Source organism: Gossypium hirsutum, unplaced genomic scaffold (genome assembly GCF_007990345.1).
Source record: "Gossypium hirsutum isolate 1008001.06 unplaced genomic scaffold, Gossypium_hirsutum_v2.1 scaffold_747, whole genome shotgun sequence".
In the NCBI taxonomy this organism is placed as follows: Eukaryota; Viridiplantae; Streptophyta; class Magnoliopsida; order Malvales; family Malvaceae; genus Gossypium; species Gossypium hirsutum.
The window spans coordinates 1-19,350 of record NW_024403239.1 but is presented as its reverse complement, the minus strand read 5'-3'; the positions used below and the strand labels follow the sequence as shown (position 1 = coordinate 19,350).

The 19,350-nt window shown below is 38.0% G+C and overlaps 4 protein-coding genes and 2 pseudogenes across 7 annotated transcripts; 1 reads left to right on the top strand and 5 right to left on the bottom strand.

Moving 5' to 3' along the window:
* Nucleotides 1-2,800: 2,800 nt before the first annotated feature.
* LOC121227130 (NADH dehydrogenase [ubiquinone] iron-sulfur protein 2-like) lies at nucleotides 2,801-4,601 on the bottom strand (annotated as a pseudogene). The gene is made up of 2 exons (XR_005924775.1): nucleotides 3,994-4,601; nucleotides 2,801-2,935 (listed from the first exon to the last, which is right to left on the bottom strand). The product of XR_005924775.1 is annotated as an NADH dehydrogenase [ubiquinone] iron-sulfur protein 2-like (transcript).
* Nucleotides 4,602-6,643: 2,042 nt separating this feature from the next.
* LOC107951330 (photosystem II CP47 reaction center protein-like) lies at nucleotides 6,644-12,111 on the top strand (annotated as a pseudogene). The gene is made up of 4 exons (XR_005924777.1): nucleotides 6,644-8,176; nucleotides 8,730-8,960; nucleotides 9,917-10,554; nucleotides 11,517-12,111. The product of XR_005924777.1 is annotated as a photosystem II CP47 reaction center protein-like (transcript).
* On the bottom strand, nucleotides 7,308-13,551 carry LOC121227131 (DNA-directed RNA polymerase subunit alpha). 2 transcript variants are annotated; one of them, XM_041110529.1, is made up of 2 exons: nucleotides 8,522-13,551; nucleotides 7,308-8,477 (listed from the first exon to the last, which is right to left on the bottom strand). In XM_041110529.1, the coding sequence occupies exon 1, from the start codon at nucleotides 13,192-13,194 to the stop codon at nucleotides 12,205-12,207; it is 990 nt and encodes a 329-aa protein (XP_040966463.1). In that variant the 5' UTR covers nucleotides 13,195-13,551; the 3' UTR covers nucleotides 7,308-8,477; nucleotides 8,522-12,204. The 2 variants fall into 2 exon arrangements, with proteins under 2 accessions (XP_040966463.1, XP_040966464.1); XM_041110530.1 differs by having other exon boundaries at nucleotides 7,308-9,117; nucleotides 9,935-13,194.
* LOC121227132 (50S ribosomal protein L2-A, chloroplastic-like) lies at nucleotides 12,055-19,258 on the bottom strand (the record flags this gene model as incomplete). The annotated part of the gene is given in 2 exon segments (XM_041110531.1): nucleotides 12,055-19,191; nucleotides 19,193-19,258. Coding segments are annotated over 2 exon segments (534 nt in total), but the record flags the coding sequence as incomplete, so codon positions are not given.
* Nucleotides 13,265-13,681, bottom strand: LOC121227129 (30S ribosomal protein S11, chloroplastic). The gene has a single exon (XM_041110528.1). It carries the CDS (start codon nucleotides 13,679-13,681, stop codon nucleotides 13,265-13,267), a length of 417 nt encoding a protein of 138 aa, XP_040966462.1.
* Nucleotides 14,948-15,316, bottom strand: LOC121227127 (50S ribosomal protein L14, chloroplastic). The gene has a single exon (XM_041110527.1). It carries the CDS (start codon nucleotides 15,314-15,316, stop codon nucleotides 14,948-14,950), a length of 369 nt encoding a protein of 122 aa, XP_040966461.1.
* Nucleotides 19,259-19,350: the final 92 nt, after the last annotated feature.

Here is a 19,350-nt window from a genome sequence, read left to right as displayed (position 1 = left end):
TCTGGTTAATTTATAATGAATTTCCAAAGTCGGAACAGGGAATCCAGAAACCGTTCTGGCCCTGTCTCACGAGAACCTGAATATCTCTTAACATACTGTCCGTATGATTGTTTTGTTACTTTCCTATGAAAGTAGATTCATCAAGGTTTGTTTAAATAATTTATTCATTATTTAATTCCATTCCTACTATTTTTAGTGATTTTCCAAATCTACATCACTGCTGCTGTCAGCATCTGCCTTTAAGGTAGACTTTACCTATTTCATGGTTTCCATGATTCAACTAGCCCTTTTTGCATAAATAGCACAATTTATGAAAGTGATTAACCATCCCCGTGGCCAATCCTTGTCAAGCATATCCACACCAAATGATTATAACATTATACTCAAAACACATATAAGCCATTTTCGCATGGCTATCCAAAATTTATACAAGTCCAAAGGGTCCACGACCCACAACAAACGGGTTGTCCTATACATGCCATTTCGAAGTTCAACCAAAATTGTACCAAAAGGGGGGCTTTGATAGTGTGGGCGACTTTGACTTCAAGATCCCGAGTCCGATAGCTGGAGAACCAAATCTATAAAATAGAGGAGCAATGAAACGGAGTAAGCAATTTATGCTTAGTAAGTTTTGAGCAAGGAATTCCAGCACAACAAAAGTATAGCATTCATATAGCTAAACGGATAATTTCATATGCACAAATTTACGATATCATACTTGCTTCACATTATCAACCCTTATGTACATACACAAAAGATCAACTCAGCCAAAGGTCGGTAGCTCGTTTATCAACTGAGCGAATACTTATTTGTAAGGGCTCAACTAAATTCAAGCACATACGTAACATACCTCAATGTTGGGATGTTTCGAGAGTATTAACTGGAATTTTACAGCAAGTTCATTCATTCCCAAATCACGTACCTTCGGAATTTAACCGGATATAGCTCCTCGTTCAAATGCCTTCGGGACATAGCCCGGTTATAGTAATTCGCACAAATGCCTTCGGGACTTAACCCGGATTTAGTAACTCGCACAAATGCCTTCGGGCTTAGCCCGGAATTAGTATCTCGCACAAATGCCTTCGGGCTTAGCCCGGAATTAGTATCTCGCACAAATGCCTTCGGGCTTAGCCCGGAATTAGTATCTCGCACAAATGCCTTCGGATTTTAGTCCGGATATTGTCACTTAGCACAAGCCTTCGGGACTTAGCCCGGACATCATTCAAATAACCATGCACATTTAACAATAAATCATGGCCCATTCGTATTTCATTTTCGTTAGCAAAACTCAAACACAAGACATTTATCATTCTTGAAAATTCGGCTCAATAGCCACACAAAGAGCATGATTTTAATTTGCTTAAAACATGATCTAATCACATCATAATTTAAGCTCTCTTACTCAAGAACTTACCTCGGGTGTTGTCGAACGATTCCGATAGCTATTCGACCACTTTTTCCTTCCCTTTATCAGATTTAGTTCCCCTTTGCTCTTGAGCTTAATTAAACAAATAAATTGATTTAATCATTTGAGCATCGAAAAGAGGAACACAAGGCACTTAGCCCATATTTATACATTAGACATTAAAGTCACATATGTACGGAATCATGAATCAAACTCGACATTTTAGCTAATTTTTCCCCCTTGGCCGAATATGCATGTCTATTTTGGGGCCGATTTCAACACTTAATACATTCTACAAGTATGGTCACTTGTATTGACTAAACACCCTTTTGTTTCAAGTTCAAAACTTGGCTAATACACACATATACACACTAGTAAAGCATCCTCTCCCTTTCCATCAATTTAACACATGCATTGCTCATTAACATGCAAAAGTTATATTCGGCCTTAGCACACAACTTGCTAGCCGATTCTTCTCCATTTAGCAACCAATGCACATATGTGCTCACTCAAAAATGCTAAAAAGGAGGTTCAAGAATCATCAAGCCACCATCACATGCATCATTAACAAGCTTCATATTTAGCATGCAATGGCATTAACACAAACTCCACCTAGGCCGAATCTTAACTCATCCTCATGCCTCATCACCACAACATCAAACATCAACCAAGAATGATGCATCCATGGCCGAGTGTCATTTCCATCACATAGCAAGATTTAGACCATGGGCTAGGTAGAACTCAAGCTAACAACTAAAACATGCATGCATCTCATGGAACATCATCAAACATACCTTAGCCTAGCTACATGCATGGCCGAACCTCTTCAACCTTTCTTCTTCCTTCCTCCTTAAAATTTTTGGCCAAGGATGAACCAAAGGATGAGCATTTTTTTTCTTTGTTTTTTTCTTTCTAGTTTCGGCTAAATGAAGATGAGAAAGGATGAACAAAAATTTTCTCCTTTCTTTTCTTTAGCTCACGGCAATGGGGGGGGGGGAAACAACTACACACATTTTTTTTTGTATTCATCATACTCCTTTTCATTATTTTATGCCCATGCCCTTATTTTATTTTTTCCCTACATACCTCACTAGGCCAACATGTTCCCAACATGTTTCCACCCATAGCATGGCCAACCACTAGCTCAAATTTTGGGTAATTTGACATGCAAACCCATCATTTTCACAACATGCATTAATAGACCATTTTAAATTAGCCTATCATATTTTCACCATGTCTCATATCAATCCCTATTTAATAATTTCTCATGCAATTGGCAAAATTGGAGAATGAAACTTCCACATACTCATGTACACACATAATAAACATAGAATATGGAAATCAATTATTTTTATGACTCGGTTTTGTGGTCCCGAAACCACTTCCCGACTAGGGTCAATTTTGGGCTGTCAGGATACGAATACAGTAACGATCATAGCGATCTCCTCTGGTACCTACTGGTACGTCAGGATCCGATTGGTCATGAACATCGTAAGGTGCTGCTCTTCGCGAATCCCAGCATACCCCTGGTTGGGATAGGTAGGCCCACCACTTCACTTTCACTTAGGCCCGGGCCAAGTCAGTGGGGGGACCCTGTCGGGCTCCTTCCCCCCCCAAAAAAACTGTACGTGAGAGTTTCCCTTCATATGGCTCGAATCATTCTCAGATGCCCGGAGAGGCATCCTTTCCTTGTTTGTTGGGTTGGTTCATGCGCGCGCAAACGAGCACCAGCCGCAACAGCAGGGAACTATGACCAATAGAGTCAGACACTTAGCTACATCCGCACGTAAAAGGAATGTGGTTCTGGTTGAGGCTTTCTTTCCCTTATTAGTAAAGGGGGCGTGGGACGTTCGCGGAGTCCGTGCCTTCCGTACCACCACAAGACTGGTCATTCTTGGGCGGATCGGATCCCGCCCCTGATCATAAGGGATAGGGGGAAGGCGGCCGGGCCTATCATATCAAAAGGGTTATAGAAAGAGAACCCGGCCACCTATTTCATTCGACATTTCGGGGCAGGGGCCCGCCCGATTTGACCGACTTTTGGGTAAAAAGAAGGCGAGCTGATCTGCTTTGATCAAGGAAAAAGCCCAGTCAGCCACCAACTCGGTCCAGGTCACGTGACCTACAGCTCGGCCTTTGCTTTTTGAGGCTTCCTCTACCCACATCTCTATATGCCCGCAGCACTTCCATATGGAGAAAGATAGGCTTACCATGTTCCATCAATAGCACCTAACCTATGCCAATTTTGGCGGACCGTGCTCCACCCCGGTGAACTCATGCGGTTCCGACGTGCCCAGAGGCCAAAGGCGAAATCCGTTCACGGTCCGTGGGACCAACACCATTCGAAGGTGGGTGGCCCGCCCCGCCTAGAACAGTCATGTTTGACTGGGCTTACACACATTCGCTCACTTACGCTGTCCCCCCTCAGCTCACCCTAGCCCCGGGCCTTTTGCTCTTCTAACGTAAGCTCCAAGGCTTCACACCAAGTCTTCACTGACATAATATGCATGCTTAAGTAGGGTCAGGCGGAACTGTTGTTGCCTGATGGGAACTTCCCCATATTGCTATCAATGTCTTCATGTCGCACGACCTCTTAACATTACACCACTGAATCCCCAATCCTTTGCTTGTTGTGCAGTGACAGTACCAATATCCACTAATCGTTGTTTCCAGATACGGTTGCCGGTTGACAACTCTTCTAATTCGTCGATACGAGAAGTAAATTGTTGTGTGGAGGAATCAATATCTCGACATAAGCCAAGAGGCAGATCTTGTGCCACTCCACCTGGTCGTATGAAATTGGCATGCATCCTGGCTCCCGAGACTCTTTCATAGAATTCCAATAATTTCTCCCGCTCCTCAAAAGCCCACAGGAACGGAGTTGATGTCTCACATCCATAGCATGAGTAGTTAAAGCAAGTGAATGATTTGAAATTCGAGTTATTTCACGGAATAACACTCGTATATATTGAGCTCGTAATGGTACCGCACAATTCAAAGTCTCTCTACGGCTGAAGAATGAGCGTGTTCTTGGGCCATCATAGAAACATAGATAGGGTCAAAGACGGAACGAACAACGAAACTTTACGATAGCTTTTCGTACACGTTCACTTGCATCACATACACAAGTGCTCTCTGAACCGTGCAATAAGGTCACCCATAACACGGCTCTCCACTTGAGTTACCTTAGCTCCAGGCCATGCTATTCAATGATATTGGAAAAATGCAGCGTAACGTAACAACTAGTATTGAAAGCTGGTCGTCTTTTGAGGAGGAAAGCGTTTCAATAGGAGCCCTGCTTCCCTCTTTGCGACCTCATCACTTCAATTTAAGCGCAAACCTATTTCTTTCTTAGTCACCAGGCGGAGCGCACTTTGGTACTTCAGTAGGTGAGCTGTTTGATAGTGACTTCTTTCGTTTGCTAGGGCGACGAAAGGCTACTTCAATCTAGGAAACAGTCGAAAACTCAAGAGGGTCGAATTTGGAAGCGTTCAGGTAAAAAGCGTATCGTTCTGCAACCATTGGTATTTGCTTATACTTTTTTTTATCATAGAGGAGGCTTCGCTCTTCTTGCATAAATGAAAAAAACTCATTGGCGCGGAGGTGAGGAATGAGAGATTTCACTCTCGGCAGGAGAAAAGATCCCATTGAAGCAGCCAATCCCATGCATATTGTATGCACATCTGGTTGCACAAATTGCATAGTATCATAAATAGCTACTCCGGGTATTACCCATCCGCCAGAGAGTTTATAAACAAATACAGATCTTTGGTATCATTCTCTATACTGAGATATACCATAAGACCAATAAGTTGATTCGAGATCTCGCTATCAACCTCTTGGCCTAAAAAAAGTAATCTTTCTCGATAAAGTCGTTGATTAGGATAAAATTGTATCCCTTAGTAGCCGTACAGGCACCTTTTGATGCATACGGTTCAACAAAAATTGCGAAAAAAAAATCAATGTGTAGATTCCAGCCATCCTTCGTTTTTTCTAGTGTGCCTTTTCTAACTTCTAATTTCTAACGAAGGGGCTTTTTCTTACATTTTTTAAATAAAATGAAATTAAAGAAAGATAAGTTTTGGCCCGTTTTCCTATAATCTATAATATAGAAAAATTCGCTAAACTTATCGCACAAACTTTTCATTGATCTATTTTTTTTTCATTGGGATTCAATCCAAATCACGATGTCATTTTCTTGTTCCTGAATGGGTTTCATCAATTTTTTATTCAATTTTTTTAGGTTTATGCTCTACTCCGAGTAAAGATCCGCCCGATTTTGATTTGCGCATATAGGACAAATGACCCAATACCACATCTTTTTGCTATGATTTCATTTCCTTTTTTATTTTAATTCCTTTTTCTTTCATGTTTTCCGCCAAATATTCAACGTATTTCTCATATTATTCGATTGATTAATAGTTTGAAATCGTTCTTATTTCTATTTCGAATTTGTAAATAAAAAAGATTTATGATTATGATATAGGTGGTAATCATAAATGTATTACCAATTGGGTTTTTTCTAAACGGAGCCTGGATGCTTCATTTTTTCGGTCCAACCAAGCCAACCATAAATCATTCTAATTGAAAATATTAATCTGGATACCCCCCAAAAAAAATGAAATGGATCTCTAATTGCACTTCATTACACTTCACGCTACAAATTTTTGATAATTCAATCAATCTTTTTTGGGCGAAACAGAGGATATCTCGATCGGGCGAGAGAACGGGGGAATCCCATATGACCCAATATATTTGACAAGTCGCACTATACGTCAACCCAAACTGCATCTTCCTCTCCCGGATTTCGAAAAGGAACTTTTGGAACACCAATAGGCATTAAAGGAAAGAAAAAGAATTAAATACTATATTTCACTTTGATCTGGAAGCGTAATAATGGTCTTAATAATATTGGCCTCATATTTTATACATAGATAGAATAAGGCCATAAAATAAAGAAAGACAGAATGAATGAAAGAGAATTCTTACCAATAGGTCCTTTGAATGATGAACAAATAGGGATACGTTCATTCATAAAAAATAGGATCAACCCCCATTGCGTATTGATACTTATCGGGTATAGAATAGATCTGCTTCTCTTTTTTCTTCTGAGCCGAATTCTTCCCTTAATTACTAATGGAATAGAACAAATATTAATCCTTTCTCCGAAAGAATCCACCCAAAAGGGGAGGTATTCCAATGCAATAAAGTTACATAGTGTCTATTTTTCGTTGATAAAGGGGTATTTCCATGGGTTTGCCTTGGTATCGTGTTCATACTGTCGTATTGAATGATCCCGGTCGCTTGCTTTCTGTTCATATAATGCATACGGCTCTGGTTGCTGGTTGGGCCGGTTCAATGGCTCTATATGAATTAGCCGTTTTTGATCCCTCCGATCCCGTTCTTGATCCAATGTGGAGACAAGGTATGTTCGTTATACCCTTCATGACTCGTTTAGGAATAACCAATTCATGGGGCGGTTGGAGTATTACAGGGGGGACTATAACAAATCCGGGTATTTGGAGTTACGAAGGTGTGGCCGGAGCACATATTGTGTTTTCTGGCTTGTGCTTCTTGGCAGCTATCTGGCATTGGGTATATTGGGATCTAGAAATTTTTTGTGATGAGCGCACAGGAAAACCTTCTTTGGATTTGCCCAAGATTTTTGGAATTCATTTATTTCTCTCAGGAGTGGCTTGCTTTGGCTTTGGCGCATTTCATGTAACAGGATTGTATGGTCCTGGAATATGGGTGTCGGACCCTTATGGACTAACTGGCAAGGTCCAACCTGTAAATCCGGCGTGGGGCGTGGAAGGTTTTGATCCTTTTGTTCCGGGAGGAATAGCCTCTCATCATATTGCAGCAGGGACATTGGGCATATTAGCGGGCTTATTCCATCTTAGTGTCCGCCCGCCCCAACGTTTATACAAAGGATTACGTATGGGAAATATTGAAACCGTCCTTTCCAGTAGTATAGCTGCTGTCTTTTTTGCAGCTTTTGTTGTTGCCGGAACTATGTGGTATGGTTCAGCAACTACCCCCATCGAATTATTTGGTCCTACTCGTTATCAATGGGATCAAGGATACTTCCAGCAAGAAATATATCGAAGGGTTAGTGCTGGGTTAGCCGAAAATCAAAGTTTATCAGAAGCTTGGTCTAAAATTCCTGAAAAATTAGCTTTTTATGATTACATTGGCAATAATCCGGCAAAAGGAGGATTATTCAGAGCGGGTTCAATGGACAACGGGGATGGAATAGCCGTTGGGTGGTTAGGGCACCCTATCTTTAGAGATAAAGACGGGCGTGAACTTTTTGTACGTCGTATGCCTACTTTTTTTGAAACATTTCCGGTTGTTTTGGTAGACGGAGACGGAATTGTTAGAGCGGATGTCCCTTTTAGAAGGGCAGAATCAAAGTATAGTGTCGAACAAGTAGGTGTAACTGTTGAGTTCTATGGCGGCGAACTCAATGGAGTGAGTTATAGTGATCCTGCTACTGTGAAAAAATATGCTAGACGTGCTCAATTGGGTGAAATTTTTGAATTAGATCGTGCTACTTTGAAATCCGATGGTGTTTTTCGTAGCAGTCCGAGGGGTTGGTTTACTTTTGGGCATGCTTCGTTTGCCTTGCTTTTCTTCTTCGGACACATTTGGCATGGTGCTAGAACCCTGTTCAGAGATGTTTTTGCCGGTATTGATCCAGATTTGGATGCTCAAGTGGAATTTGGAGCATTCCAAAAACTTGGAGATCCAACTACAAGAAGACAAGTAGTCTGATGCAAGATTGCTTTGTTATTTTTTGCTTCTACTTCTATTTGTGATTTGCCATAGGCTGCTGGAAAAATCTTGATTTTAATCGCTGCCTTTTCTTTGATTCTTGTTCTTTCTTTATTCGGGAGATGATTCCAAATAAACAGGTACGGAAGCTATAATTGTAAACCACGATCGAATTTATGGAAGCATTGGTTTATACATTCCTCTTAGTATCTACTCTAGGGATAATTTTTTTCGCTATCTTTTTTCGAGAACCGCCTAAAATTCTAACTAAAAAAATGAAATGATTTTTCATTATCTCAATTGAAGTAATGAGCCTCCCAATATTGGGAGGCTCATTACTTCAATTAGTCCCCGTGTTCCTCGAATGGATCTCTTAATTGTTGAGAGGGTTGCCCAAAAGCAGTATATAAGGCGTACCCAGTAAAACTTACAAGTAAACCAGATATAGAGATGGCGACTAAGGTTGCTGTTTCCATTATTATATAATTTCAAGATCACAATGGGTCTATGATAAGATTGTTTATTTACAGCGGAATGATATACAAAGTCAACAGATCTCACTGAATACAAAATAAGATTTATGGCTACACAAACCGTTGAGGGTAGTTCTAGATCTGGTCCAAGACGAACTGTTGTAGGGGATTTTTTGAAACCATTGAATTCGGAATATGGTAAGGTAGCCCCTGGATGGGGAACGACTCCTTTGATGGGTGTCGCAATGGCTTTATTTGCGATATTCTTATCTATTATTTTGGAGATTTATAATTCTTCCGTTTTACTGGATGGAATTTCAATGAATTAGATTCACAAGAATCACGAAGCCTCGCGTTTCAATACAAAAATGGAAACTTTTAGTTCTCGGATTTTTTAGCCCCATTCTATTTCGGTAGTTCGACCGCGAAATTTATTTGTTTCTGTATTTCCGGAATATGAGTGTGTGACTTGTTATAATTGATCCTATTGATAGTACAGAAAATGGGTCTGTCATCTTGATCGAGATAGTTTTATCCCGTCGGATAGTCATTCTAGTATCTGGAGCACGGAATATATGAAATGGATCACAAAGTATTTGAACTATGATTCATACTTAATATTCAAACCTCGCGGCCGGACTCAAAAAAAAAATTCAAAGAAAGAGTTATATTATTTATAAATCGAAAGATTTTTTATTCTTTCAAACTCTCATTTAGTTTATGCTTATTTTGATCAAAGGACAAACCTTTCTTTTCTTTGTATTTTTATTTATTATATCTATTCTATTGATTGAATAAGTGATGATCCAATGGTTCTTACTCAAAGAATCTTTGGACTTAGTTTGAAGGTTTTATTGAATCATCGCGGTTCTGGTATGAATCTGAAGTTTCAATTGATTCATAGGGTCTTAACAAGAGAATTCCTATCAAAAAGAAAGAAAACAAGAATAAAGCCACATTTCATACAAAGAACAAATCAAAGCAAAGAAAAAGAAATAAGTAGGTAAATAGAAGATTCAAGAGGCCTGTAACGATCAACATAAAGACGACTGCGCCGACTTGATTTTTTGGCATTATAATTACAACTACAAAAAAGAGCTTTCGGATTTTCACTCTTTTGTGTCTTCAGATAAAATTGAATGAAAAGATTAAGAAGTTTCAAACTTTCTATTCCATATCCGTTTCAGCTAATACTTGGGTGTTTTTGTTTGAGCTGTACGAGATGAAATTCTCATATACGGTTCTCGGGGGGGGGTCCTCTTGGTTTACCTATCTCAATAAAGTCTATGATTGGTTCGAAGAGCGCCTCGAAATTCAGGCGATTGCAGATGATATAACTAGTAAATATGTTCCTCCTCATGTTAACATATTTTATTGTCTAGGAGGAATTACGCTTACTTGTTTTTTGGTACAAGTAGCTACAGGATTTGCTATGACTTTTTACTATCGTCCAACCGTTACTGAGGCTTTTGCTTCTGTTCAATACATAATGACTGAAGCTAACTTTGGTTGGTTAATCCGATCAGTTCATCGATGGTCGGCAAGTATGATGGTCTTAATGATGATCCTGCACGTATTTCGTGTCTATCTCACTGGTGGTTTTAAAAAACCTCGCGAATTAACTTGGGTTACAGGCGTGGTTCTGGGTGTGTTGACCGCATCTTTTGGCGTAACAGGTTATTCCTTACCTCGGGACCAAATTGGTTATTGGGCAGTCAAAATCGTAACAGGCGTTCCGGAAGCTATTCCGGTAATAGGATCGCCTTTGGTAGAGTTATTACGTGGAAGTGCTAGTGTGGGACAATCCACTTTGACCCGTTTTTATAGTTTACACACTTTTGTATTACCCCTTCTTACTGCTGTATTTATGTTAATGCATTTCCTAATGATACGTAAGCAAGGCATTTCTGGTCCTTTATAGAGAATATAGACCATAGCTATATTGTAACCAATAATTTATCTTATTACTTGGGGGAGGAACAATAGTATTTCATTGCTACAAATATGGATTATTGAAAAAAAAAATAAGACATGTATTTGGATATTTCCTTTCAACTACAACAATATTCTAGTATTTATTTGATATGACATGAATAGTTGAAGGGAATTCCCCGAAGAGAAAATGGATTATGGGAGTGTGTGACTTGAACTATTGATTGGGCCGTGCAGAAATATGCCTTTATCTGCTACATTGGAATTCACAACCAAATGTGTCTTTGTTTCAACCACCGTGTAAGCCCCATACAAAGGATAGGCTGGTTCGCTTGAAGAGAATCTTTTCTATGATCAGACCTGACGATGTTGTGTATAAATAGGGCTCCGTAAGATCCAGTAGAATAAGTGATTTGGCATAATCAAAATTAGATTTTAGTTTTTTTTTTACTTTCTTATCTTAATAGTATGAAAATGCATTCATTTCTTCTGCATCGACCCGATTTAATTATACTATCGGAGTGAAACAAGGGATCTAAAGAAGAGCAAAGGCTAGACTATATTAGTAACAAGTAAATCCTTTGTATGTAAAAAATCTCGATATATTTTTGGGATAAAGGTGAATCGCAAGGCCTAAGACGACCCATAAAGCACTTGATCACGATCAATTTTGTACGCCTACTTGGGTATTGAGCATTTACCTGTAAAAATGAAATTCCTTGGAATGTATAATTGCAACTCCGTAAAATGGAATCGGGTAACTTTTTTCTTACATATGGAACCATTCATATATGTGGGGATAACATATAGATTTATTTTAAACATATAGAATATAGATTTATTTTATAGGTATCCGTTTGTATCCATTTGATTCGATTGACTTTTGCTTGAGCCGGATGATGAAAAATTATCATGTCCGGTTCCTTTGGGGGATGGATCTAGAAAAATTCACCTATCCTAATAACAAAAAAACCTGACTTGAACGATCCTGTATTAAGAGCTAAATTAGCTAAAGGTATGGGTCATAATTATTATGGGGAACCCGCATGGCCCAATGATCTTTTATATATTTTTCCAGTAGTAATTCTCGGTACTATTGCTTGTAACGTGGGCTTAGCGGTTCTAGAACCTTCAATGATTGGTGAACCCGCGGATCCATTTGCAACTCCTTTGGAAATATTACCTGAATGGTATTTCTTTCCTGTATTTCAAATACTTCGTACAGTACCTAACAAGTTATTGGGTGTTCTTTTAATGGTTTCAGTACCCGCGGGATTATTAACAGTACCGTTTTTGGAAAATGTTAATAAATTCCAAAATCCATTTCGTCGTCCAGTAGCGACAACCGTTTTTTTGATTGGTACTGCAGTAGCCCTTTGGTTGGGTATTGGAGCAACATTACCGATTGATAAATCCCTAACTTTAGGTCTTTTTTAAATTGAATCAATTAAAAAAAAAATATCATGATGTGCGTATCTAGGGAGTAGTCACTTCAAAGGCAAAGTGAATTCTCCCTAGATACATTTATTCAATTCTGGTCCGAATCTATGGATTGTGCTGAAGGTTCAAAATCCATTGGATTCAAAATTTTGATAAATCAATTTCGAAATGCTTTTTCTACTTCTTTTCTAGAATGCCCAATATTTGTTTTACATCTTCTATGCGAAAGTGTTCAATTTTCATAAGGTCTTCTCGACTGTTATTCAAAAGGTCCAATAATGTATGTATATTGGACTTTTTGAGACAATTATAGATCCTGGGAGGCAATTCTGATTGGTCAATAAAAATATATTTCAATGCTATTTCTTTTTTCTTTTTTGTTAGTTTAACTAATCTATCATGAAACGGAAAAAAAGGTAAAGTAACATCGTGTTGATTGTTTTCTAAATGTAAGTTTTCTTCTTCCGTATGTAGAAAAGGAATAAATAAATCAATCAAATTGCGAGAAGCTTCATGAAGTGCTTCTTTCGGAGTTAAACTTCCATTTGTCCATATTTCTAGAAAAAGTATCTCCTGTTTTTCATTATCATTCCCATAACAATGAATACTATGATTCGCATTTCGAACAGGCATGAATACAGCATCTATAGGATAACTTCCGTCGTGAAAGTTCTTTGGCGTTTTTATACCGTATCCTCTATTTCTCTCGATTTGTAATCCAATACACAAATCAATTGGTTCGGTTAGGCTGGCTACATGCTGTGTATTATCAACGATTTCCACAGAAGGTGGTAAGATGATGTCTTGAGCAGTTACATATCCGGGACCCTTGGCACAAATAAAGGCGTTACGAGTTCCATACAAATTCCCTCTCAATACAATTTCTTTCAAATTCATTAAAATTTCATGGACTGATTCTTGAATACCTACTATGGTAGAATATTCGTGGGGTATTTTCTCAGATTTTGCACGTGTAATGCATGTTCCTTCTAGTTCTCCAAGCAAAGCTCTTCGCATCGCAATGCCTATTGTGTCGGCTTGGCCTTTCATAAGTGGAGACAGAATAAAGCGTCCATAATAAAGGCGCTTACTATCTGTTCTTGATTCAACACACTTCCACTGTCGTGTCCGAGTCGAAGTAGAGACTTTTACTTTCTCTCGAACCATAGTAATATTATTTTATTTGATCAGATCATTGAATCATTTATTTCTCTTGAAATCTCTTTAGTGTTTATTTCTACACACGTCTTTTTTTAGGAGGTCTACAGCCATTATGTGGCATAGGGGTTACATCCCGTACGAAACTTAATAGTATACCACTTCTACGAATAGCTCGTAATGCTGCATCTCTTCCGAGACCAGGACCCTTTATCATAACTTCCGCTCGTTGCATACCTTGGTCTACTACTGCTCGAATAGCATTTCCCGCTGCGGTTTGAGCAGCAAAAGGGGTCCCCCTTCTTGTACCCTTGAATCCACAAGTGCCGGCGGAGGACCAAGAGATTACCCGACCCCGTACATCTGTAACAGTAACAATGGTATTGTTGAAACTTGCTTGAACATGAATAACTCCTTTTGGTATTCTACGTGCACTTTTCCGTGCACTACTGCGCCCATTCCTACGTGAACCAACTTTTGGTATAGGTTTTGCCATATTTTATCATTTCATAAAGATAAGTCAGAGATATATGGATATATCCATTTCATGTCAAAACAGATCTTCTATTTTTATTTGTTTATCGCTTTCTTTAAGATTAGTTTCTTTTCTTTCAGGAGTTCTTTTTAGAATAGAAAGATTATCCTTGTCTTTGTTTATGTCTCGGGTTAAAACAAATTACGATAATTCGTCCCCTCCTACGGATTAGGCGACATTTTTCACAAATTTTACGAACGGAAGCCCTTATTTTCATAGTTGTTATTCCTTAAATTTTTCCGAATTCGCTTATTGGAAGAAAATAACTTTCTTGAAATTTGAATTGGATCCCCCCGAAAGAAATCTTGAAGTTGAAAAAACTACCTAATCGTTCGAATCCTTGTTGCGAAGTCTATAAATTATACGCCCCCCTGGTTGAATCATAAGCACTTACTTCACTTTTGTTGACTCTATCCCACGTTGGTAAAACTCTCCCGAAACATAACCTAAAATCAGATCTTCATTATCTAAAGGAATCCAGAGTGGGAGTGATTTACTAATTAAATTAAACCTTCATGAATCCATTTTTTTGTTCTTTTATTCCAGGTAAAACTTCCTTGACGTATCAACTACCGTAGGGCAGGAGGAGTTCTATTAGACAACCCGTGCTTTTTTCTTTTTTTTTTGCACAAATGGAGAGTTTCGGATACAATTCGTATACCGGACAGATTACCATATAGAACACAAAATTTCTCCACCGATTCCTTCTAGTCGAGCCTCCCGGTCTGTCATTATACCCCGAGAAGTAGAAAGAATTACAATCCCCATCCCGCCTAAAATCCTAGGAATTTGTTGATAGTTAGAATAGATTCGTAGACCTGGTCGACTGATCCGTCGTAAATTTAAAATAGTTCTATGTGGTCCTTTTCTATTCCGTCTATGTCGTAGGGTTAAAACCAAAAAATATTTGTTGCGTTCCCGATGTTTCCTTACGTTATCGATAAAACCTTCTCGTAAAAGTATTTTAACAATGTTTTCAGTGATGTTAGTAGATCCTATTTGAATCGTTCCTTTTCTATTCATATCAGCATTTCGTATAGAGGTTATTATGTCAGCAATAGTGTCCTTACCCATGGTAAACTAAAATTTTTGTTGCTCCCGAATTTTGATATAACCAACGTGGTCTTTTTTTTTTACTTAGTAAAGGTATATACGTGAGACACAATCTACTAATTAATCTATGCCATTTAAATACTCTAAATACTCTAACTATACTTGGGTCTCGTCTTATAATACCTCGGGAGCTAATGAAACTATTTTAGTGAAATTTAACTGTCTCAATTCCCGGGCGATCGCACCAAAAATTCGAGTTCCTTTTGGATTTCCTTCTTGATCAATGACAACGGCAGCATTGTCATCATATCGTATTATCATCCCGTTGTCGCGTTTGAGTTCTTTACGAGTACGTACAATTACAGCTCTGATCACTTCTGATCTTTCTAGAGGTGTATTTGGTACTGCTTCCTTGATCACAGCAACAATAACGTCACCAATATGAGCATATCGGCGATTACTAGCTCCTATGACTCGAATACACATCAATTCTCGGGCCCCGCTGTTATCTGCTACATTCAAATGGGTCTGAGGTTGAATCATTTTTGAAATCTCTTTTTTCAATGTAACAAAGGACGAAGAAAAAAAGAAATATTGTTTGTCAAAAAAAAAAAGGAAACTCGCAATTGTTTTTTTATTCCCAAGACAAGACTTCTTTCCTTTGGTTCTATATTCCTATCCTGAAATAATGAATTGAGTTTTTATAGGCATTTTTGACGCCGCTATTGAAATAGCCTTTCTGGCTATATTTTCGGCTACTCCGCTCATTTCATAAAGTATTCTGCCCGGTTTAACGACAGCTACCCAATACTCGGGAGATCCTTTCCCCGAACCCATACGTGTTTCTGTAGGTCTTACCGTAACGGGTTTGTCTGGAAATATACGTACCCATATTTTTCCACCACGGCGTACATTTCGTGTCATTGCGCGGCGCCCCGCTTCTATTTGTCTAGATGTAATCCAAGCGGGTTCAAGTGCTTGAAGAGCATATCTACCGAAACAAATCCGATTACCTCGATAAGATATCCCCTTCATTCTTCCTCTATGTTGTTTACGAAATCGGTTTCTTTTGGGGTTATAGTTGATGGTTGTTGTTTATGAATTCCATCTCTACTACAGAACTGGACATGAGAGTTTCTTCTCATCCAGCTCCTCGCGAAAAAAAAATGAATAAAAAAATATTTAATTCTTAATCTTAAGATATACGGGTAGTTAATGAATAATTGAATCTTGGGATTCTTTGCTTTGCGATTTTATCTTATCTATTAGAAATTTGTATATCTTGTTTGGATCTATTGGATATATATATAAGTATAAGGAATTAAACACGGATTCTATTTCTAGATAATGTCTTATCTTGGTTTTGTTATAATGTTATAACGAATCTTTATTTTGTTTTTTATCATATTCATATCAGATTCAGATCGACAAAAATGGAACAATCAAATAAAATGAAACTCAAATTTTCGCGGGCGAATATTTACTCTTTTTCTAGTTCAGTTGTCGGGTTAACCCATGACCTCTCAGAATCAGAATAAAAAGAAATGCAGTGGTCTCTGGTTTGTTCCGCCATCCTCCCCGATAAATCATTAGGATTCGTTTTCAATAGAATCCTCTGCATTCACGGGTTCCGTCGTCCCCATCGCTCTCGATTAATGCTTAGGTCTGAATTCTCCAATGGAGCCTTAATTTATTAATATTTATTAATTTAATTTTTTAATTTAATATTTATTTAATAAAATAAAAATAAAATTTCTTCTTGAGTCAACCTTCTCAGTCTTTATTGACTTAAGTTAAGGCTCTTGATTTTTTCTTCAATGAACAGATATTCATCTAATTATTGATGAATCTCTATTGATGCTCTATTACATTGCTCTTTATGAGATGCTTCATAGACCTTACATATTGGAATCCTATATCATTTCATTGCTATTTCTGTTTCTCTCTTTCTCTCATCCTTCTATTTATCCACATACTTTTTATTTTGCTTCACAATTTCGATCTATTCATAATCAGATTGGTTTTGTCTTTTACTTAATGCAAAAAAAATTCAGTTGCTATAATGATATGACCAATATATCATATCTTGACTGATTCTTTGGATCCAGATAATCCGAAGCGATGAGTTGGTTATTAGTGCTATAGTTATTAGCTTATACTGTGGTCCGCCCATTTTTTTTGAATCCTAAGCCTAAAAAACCCAACGAGTCGCACACTAAGCATAGCAATTATATCAAATGATCAATCAAATTTTTATTTAACCTTATAGAATTTAGAACTGCTCATTTTTTTATTTTTATGTTCAATCAAAAAATCAAAGAATTTGTCATTTTTTGTTCTATCGCAGAATAGAACGTAAAGACAAGTAGAGTCTTATTCTTATTATTCTTCGTCTATAAATATCCAAATTTTGATTCCTAATACCCCATAGATAGTTCGAACTCTATAAGAGCAATACTCAATTTTCGCTCCAATGGTTTGTAGAGGAACCCTACCTTCTCGGATCCATTCGACACGTGCGATTTCTTTTCCGTCGATACGCCCTGCAATTTGTATTTGAATTCCTTTTGTATCCGCTTGCTCAGTTAATTCAATAGCCTTTTTCATTGCCTTTCGAAATGAAACTCGATTCTTTAATTGTCCGGCTATAAATTCGGCAAGAATATTAGGGTGCCCATAAGGATTTCCAATTCTTGTAATAGCAATGTTGAGTTTTCGGTTCATACAATTAAGTTCTTTTTGCACATTCATCTGTAGTTCTTCGAGTTTTCGTGGCTTATCTTCAATTAATAATTTAGGAAATCCCATATAGATTATCACCTGAATTAGATCCAGTCTTTTTTGAATCTCTATACGTGCAATTCCCTCGACACCAGAAGATAGTCTCGTATTTTTTTGTACATAATTCTTGATACAGTCTCTTATTTTTTTATCTTCTTGTAGACCCTCGGAATACTTTTTCGGTTGTGCAAACCAAAGAGAATGATGACTTTGGGTTGTACCAAGTCTGAAACCAAGTGGATTTATTTTTTGTCCCATAATCCTCCACTACTATATATTAGGATATGTCATATTTGTGTTCTTATTTATCCCTTTTTTAGCCATCCTAGCCATCCGGTGTTTTTTGGTTTTGGGCGCAGCATATATCTGTCAAGTGGTTCAAATTCAAGATCTTTCAATGCAATAGTTATATGACAAGTGGGTCTTTTTATCAGATAACTCCGTCCTCGAGCTCGAGGTTTTAGTCTTTTCAGAGTAGTTCCCTCATTTACTGCGACTTGACTAATGATTAAACTCGCTTCATTGAAACCCCTATTGTGACGAGCATTTGCTGCTGCAGAATAAACCAATTTTAAAATGGGATAACATGCTCGATAAGGCATGAGTTCTAGTATCATAAGTGTTTCTTCGTAGGAACGTCCACGAATCTGATCAATTATTCTTCGTGCTTTGTGAGCAGACATACATATATGTTGACCTAAAGCGTATACTTCGTCTGAAGTTGTATATGGGTTCCTCCTGTGTTTCTTTATCTTTATCATAAAGTTTACCTCTCACTAATGAATTCATTAATTAATCTCTATTTTTTTTATTATAATTTATTATAATAATATTAACGACGAGATTTATTATCATTTTTTGCGTGTCCGCGAAAATTTATAGTAGGTGCGAATTCTCCCAATTTATGTCCTACCATACGATCCGTTATATAAATGGGCAAATGTTCTTTTCCATTATGGATAGCGATAGTATGGCCGATCATTGTGGGTATAATGGTAGATGCTCTGGACCAAGTTATTATTATTTCTTTTTCCGCTTTTGTATTAAGCCTTTCGATTTTTTTTAATAAATGATTTGCTACAAAAGGATTTTTTTTTAGTGAACGCGCCATTTTTCTTTTAAAATATATTTTTTTGTTTTTGTAAAGACGAAGAAAGAAATAATCTCTCCTATTTACTCCGTCGACGAAGAATCAAATTATCACTATATTTATTCCTTTTTCTACTTCTTCTTCCAAGTGCAGGATAACCCCAAGGGGTTGCGGGTTTTTTTCTACCAATTGGAGCCCTCCCTTCACCACCCCCATGGGGATGGTCTACAGGGTTCATAACTACTCCTCTTACTACAGGACGCTTACCTAGCCAACATTTAGATCCGGCTCTACCCAAACTTTTCTGGTTCACCCCAACATTCCCCACCTGTCCGACTGTTGCTGAGCAGTTTTTGGATATCAAACGGACCTCCCCAGAAGGTAATTTTAATGTGGCCGATTTCCCCTCCTTTGCAATCAGTTTCGCAACAGCACCCGCTGCTCTAGCTAATTGTCCACCCCTTCCAAGTGTGATTTCTATGTTATGTATGGCCGTGCCTAAGGGCATATCGGTTGAAGTAGATTCTTCTTTTTGATCGATCAATCAAAACCCCTTCCCAAACTGTACAAGCTTCTTCCAAAGCATACGGCTTTCTGGATGTAGATGATGATATCTATACAGATGGATTCGTATAATTCTTATCGTATAATTCTTATATATATTGTACAATGAAGTACCACATGAGTGGATATATAGGAATCCAAA

Bases quoted from the DNA above. Each gene is read 5' to 3' on its own strand.
- LOC121227131 (XM_041110529.1), bottom strand. From the start codon at position 13,194: ATGGTTCGAGAGAAAGTAAAAGTCTCTACTTCGACTCGGACACGACAG.
- LOC121227129 (XM_041110528.1), bottom strand. From the start codon at position 13,681: ATGGCAAAACCTATACCAAAAGTTGGTTCACGTAGGAATGGGCGCAGT.
- LOC121227127 (XM_041110527.1), bottom strand. From the start codon at position 15,316: ATGATTCAACCTCAGACCCATTTGAATGTAGCAGATAACAGCGGGGCC.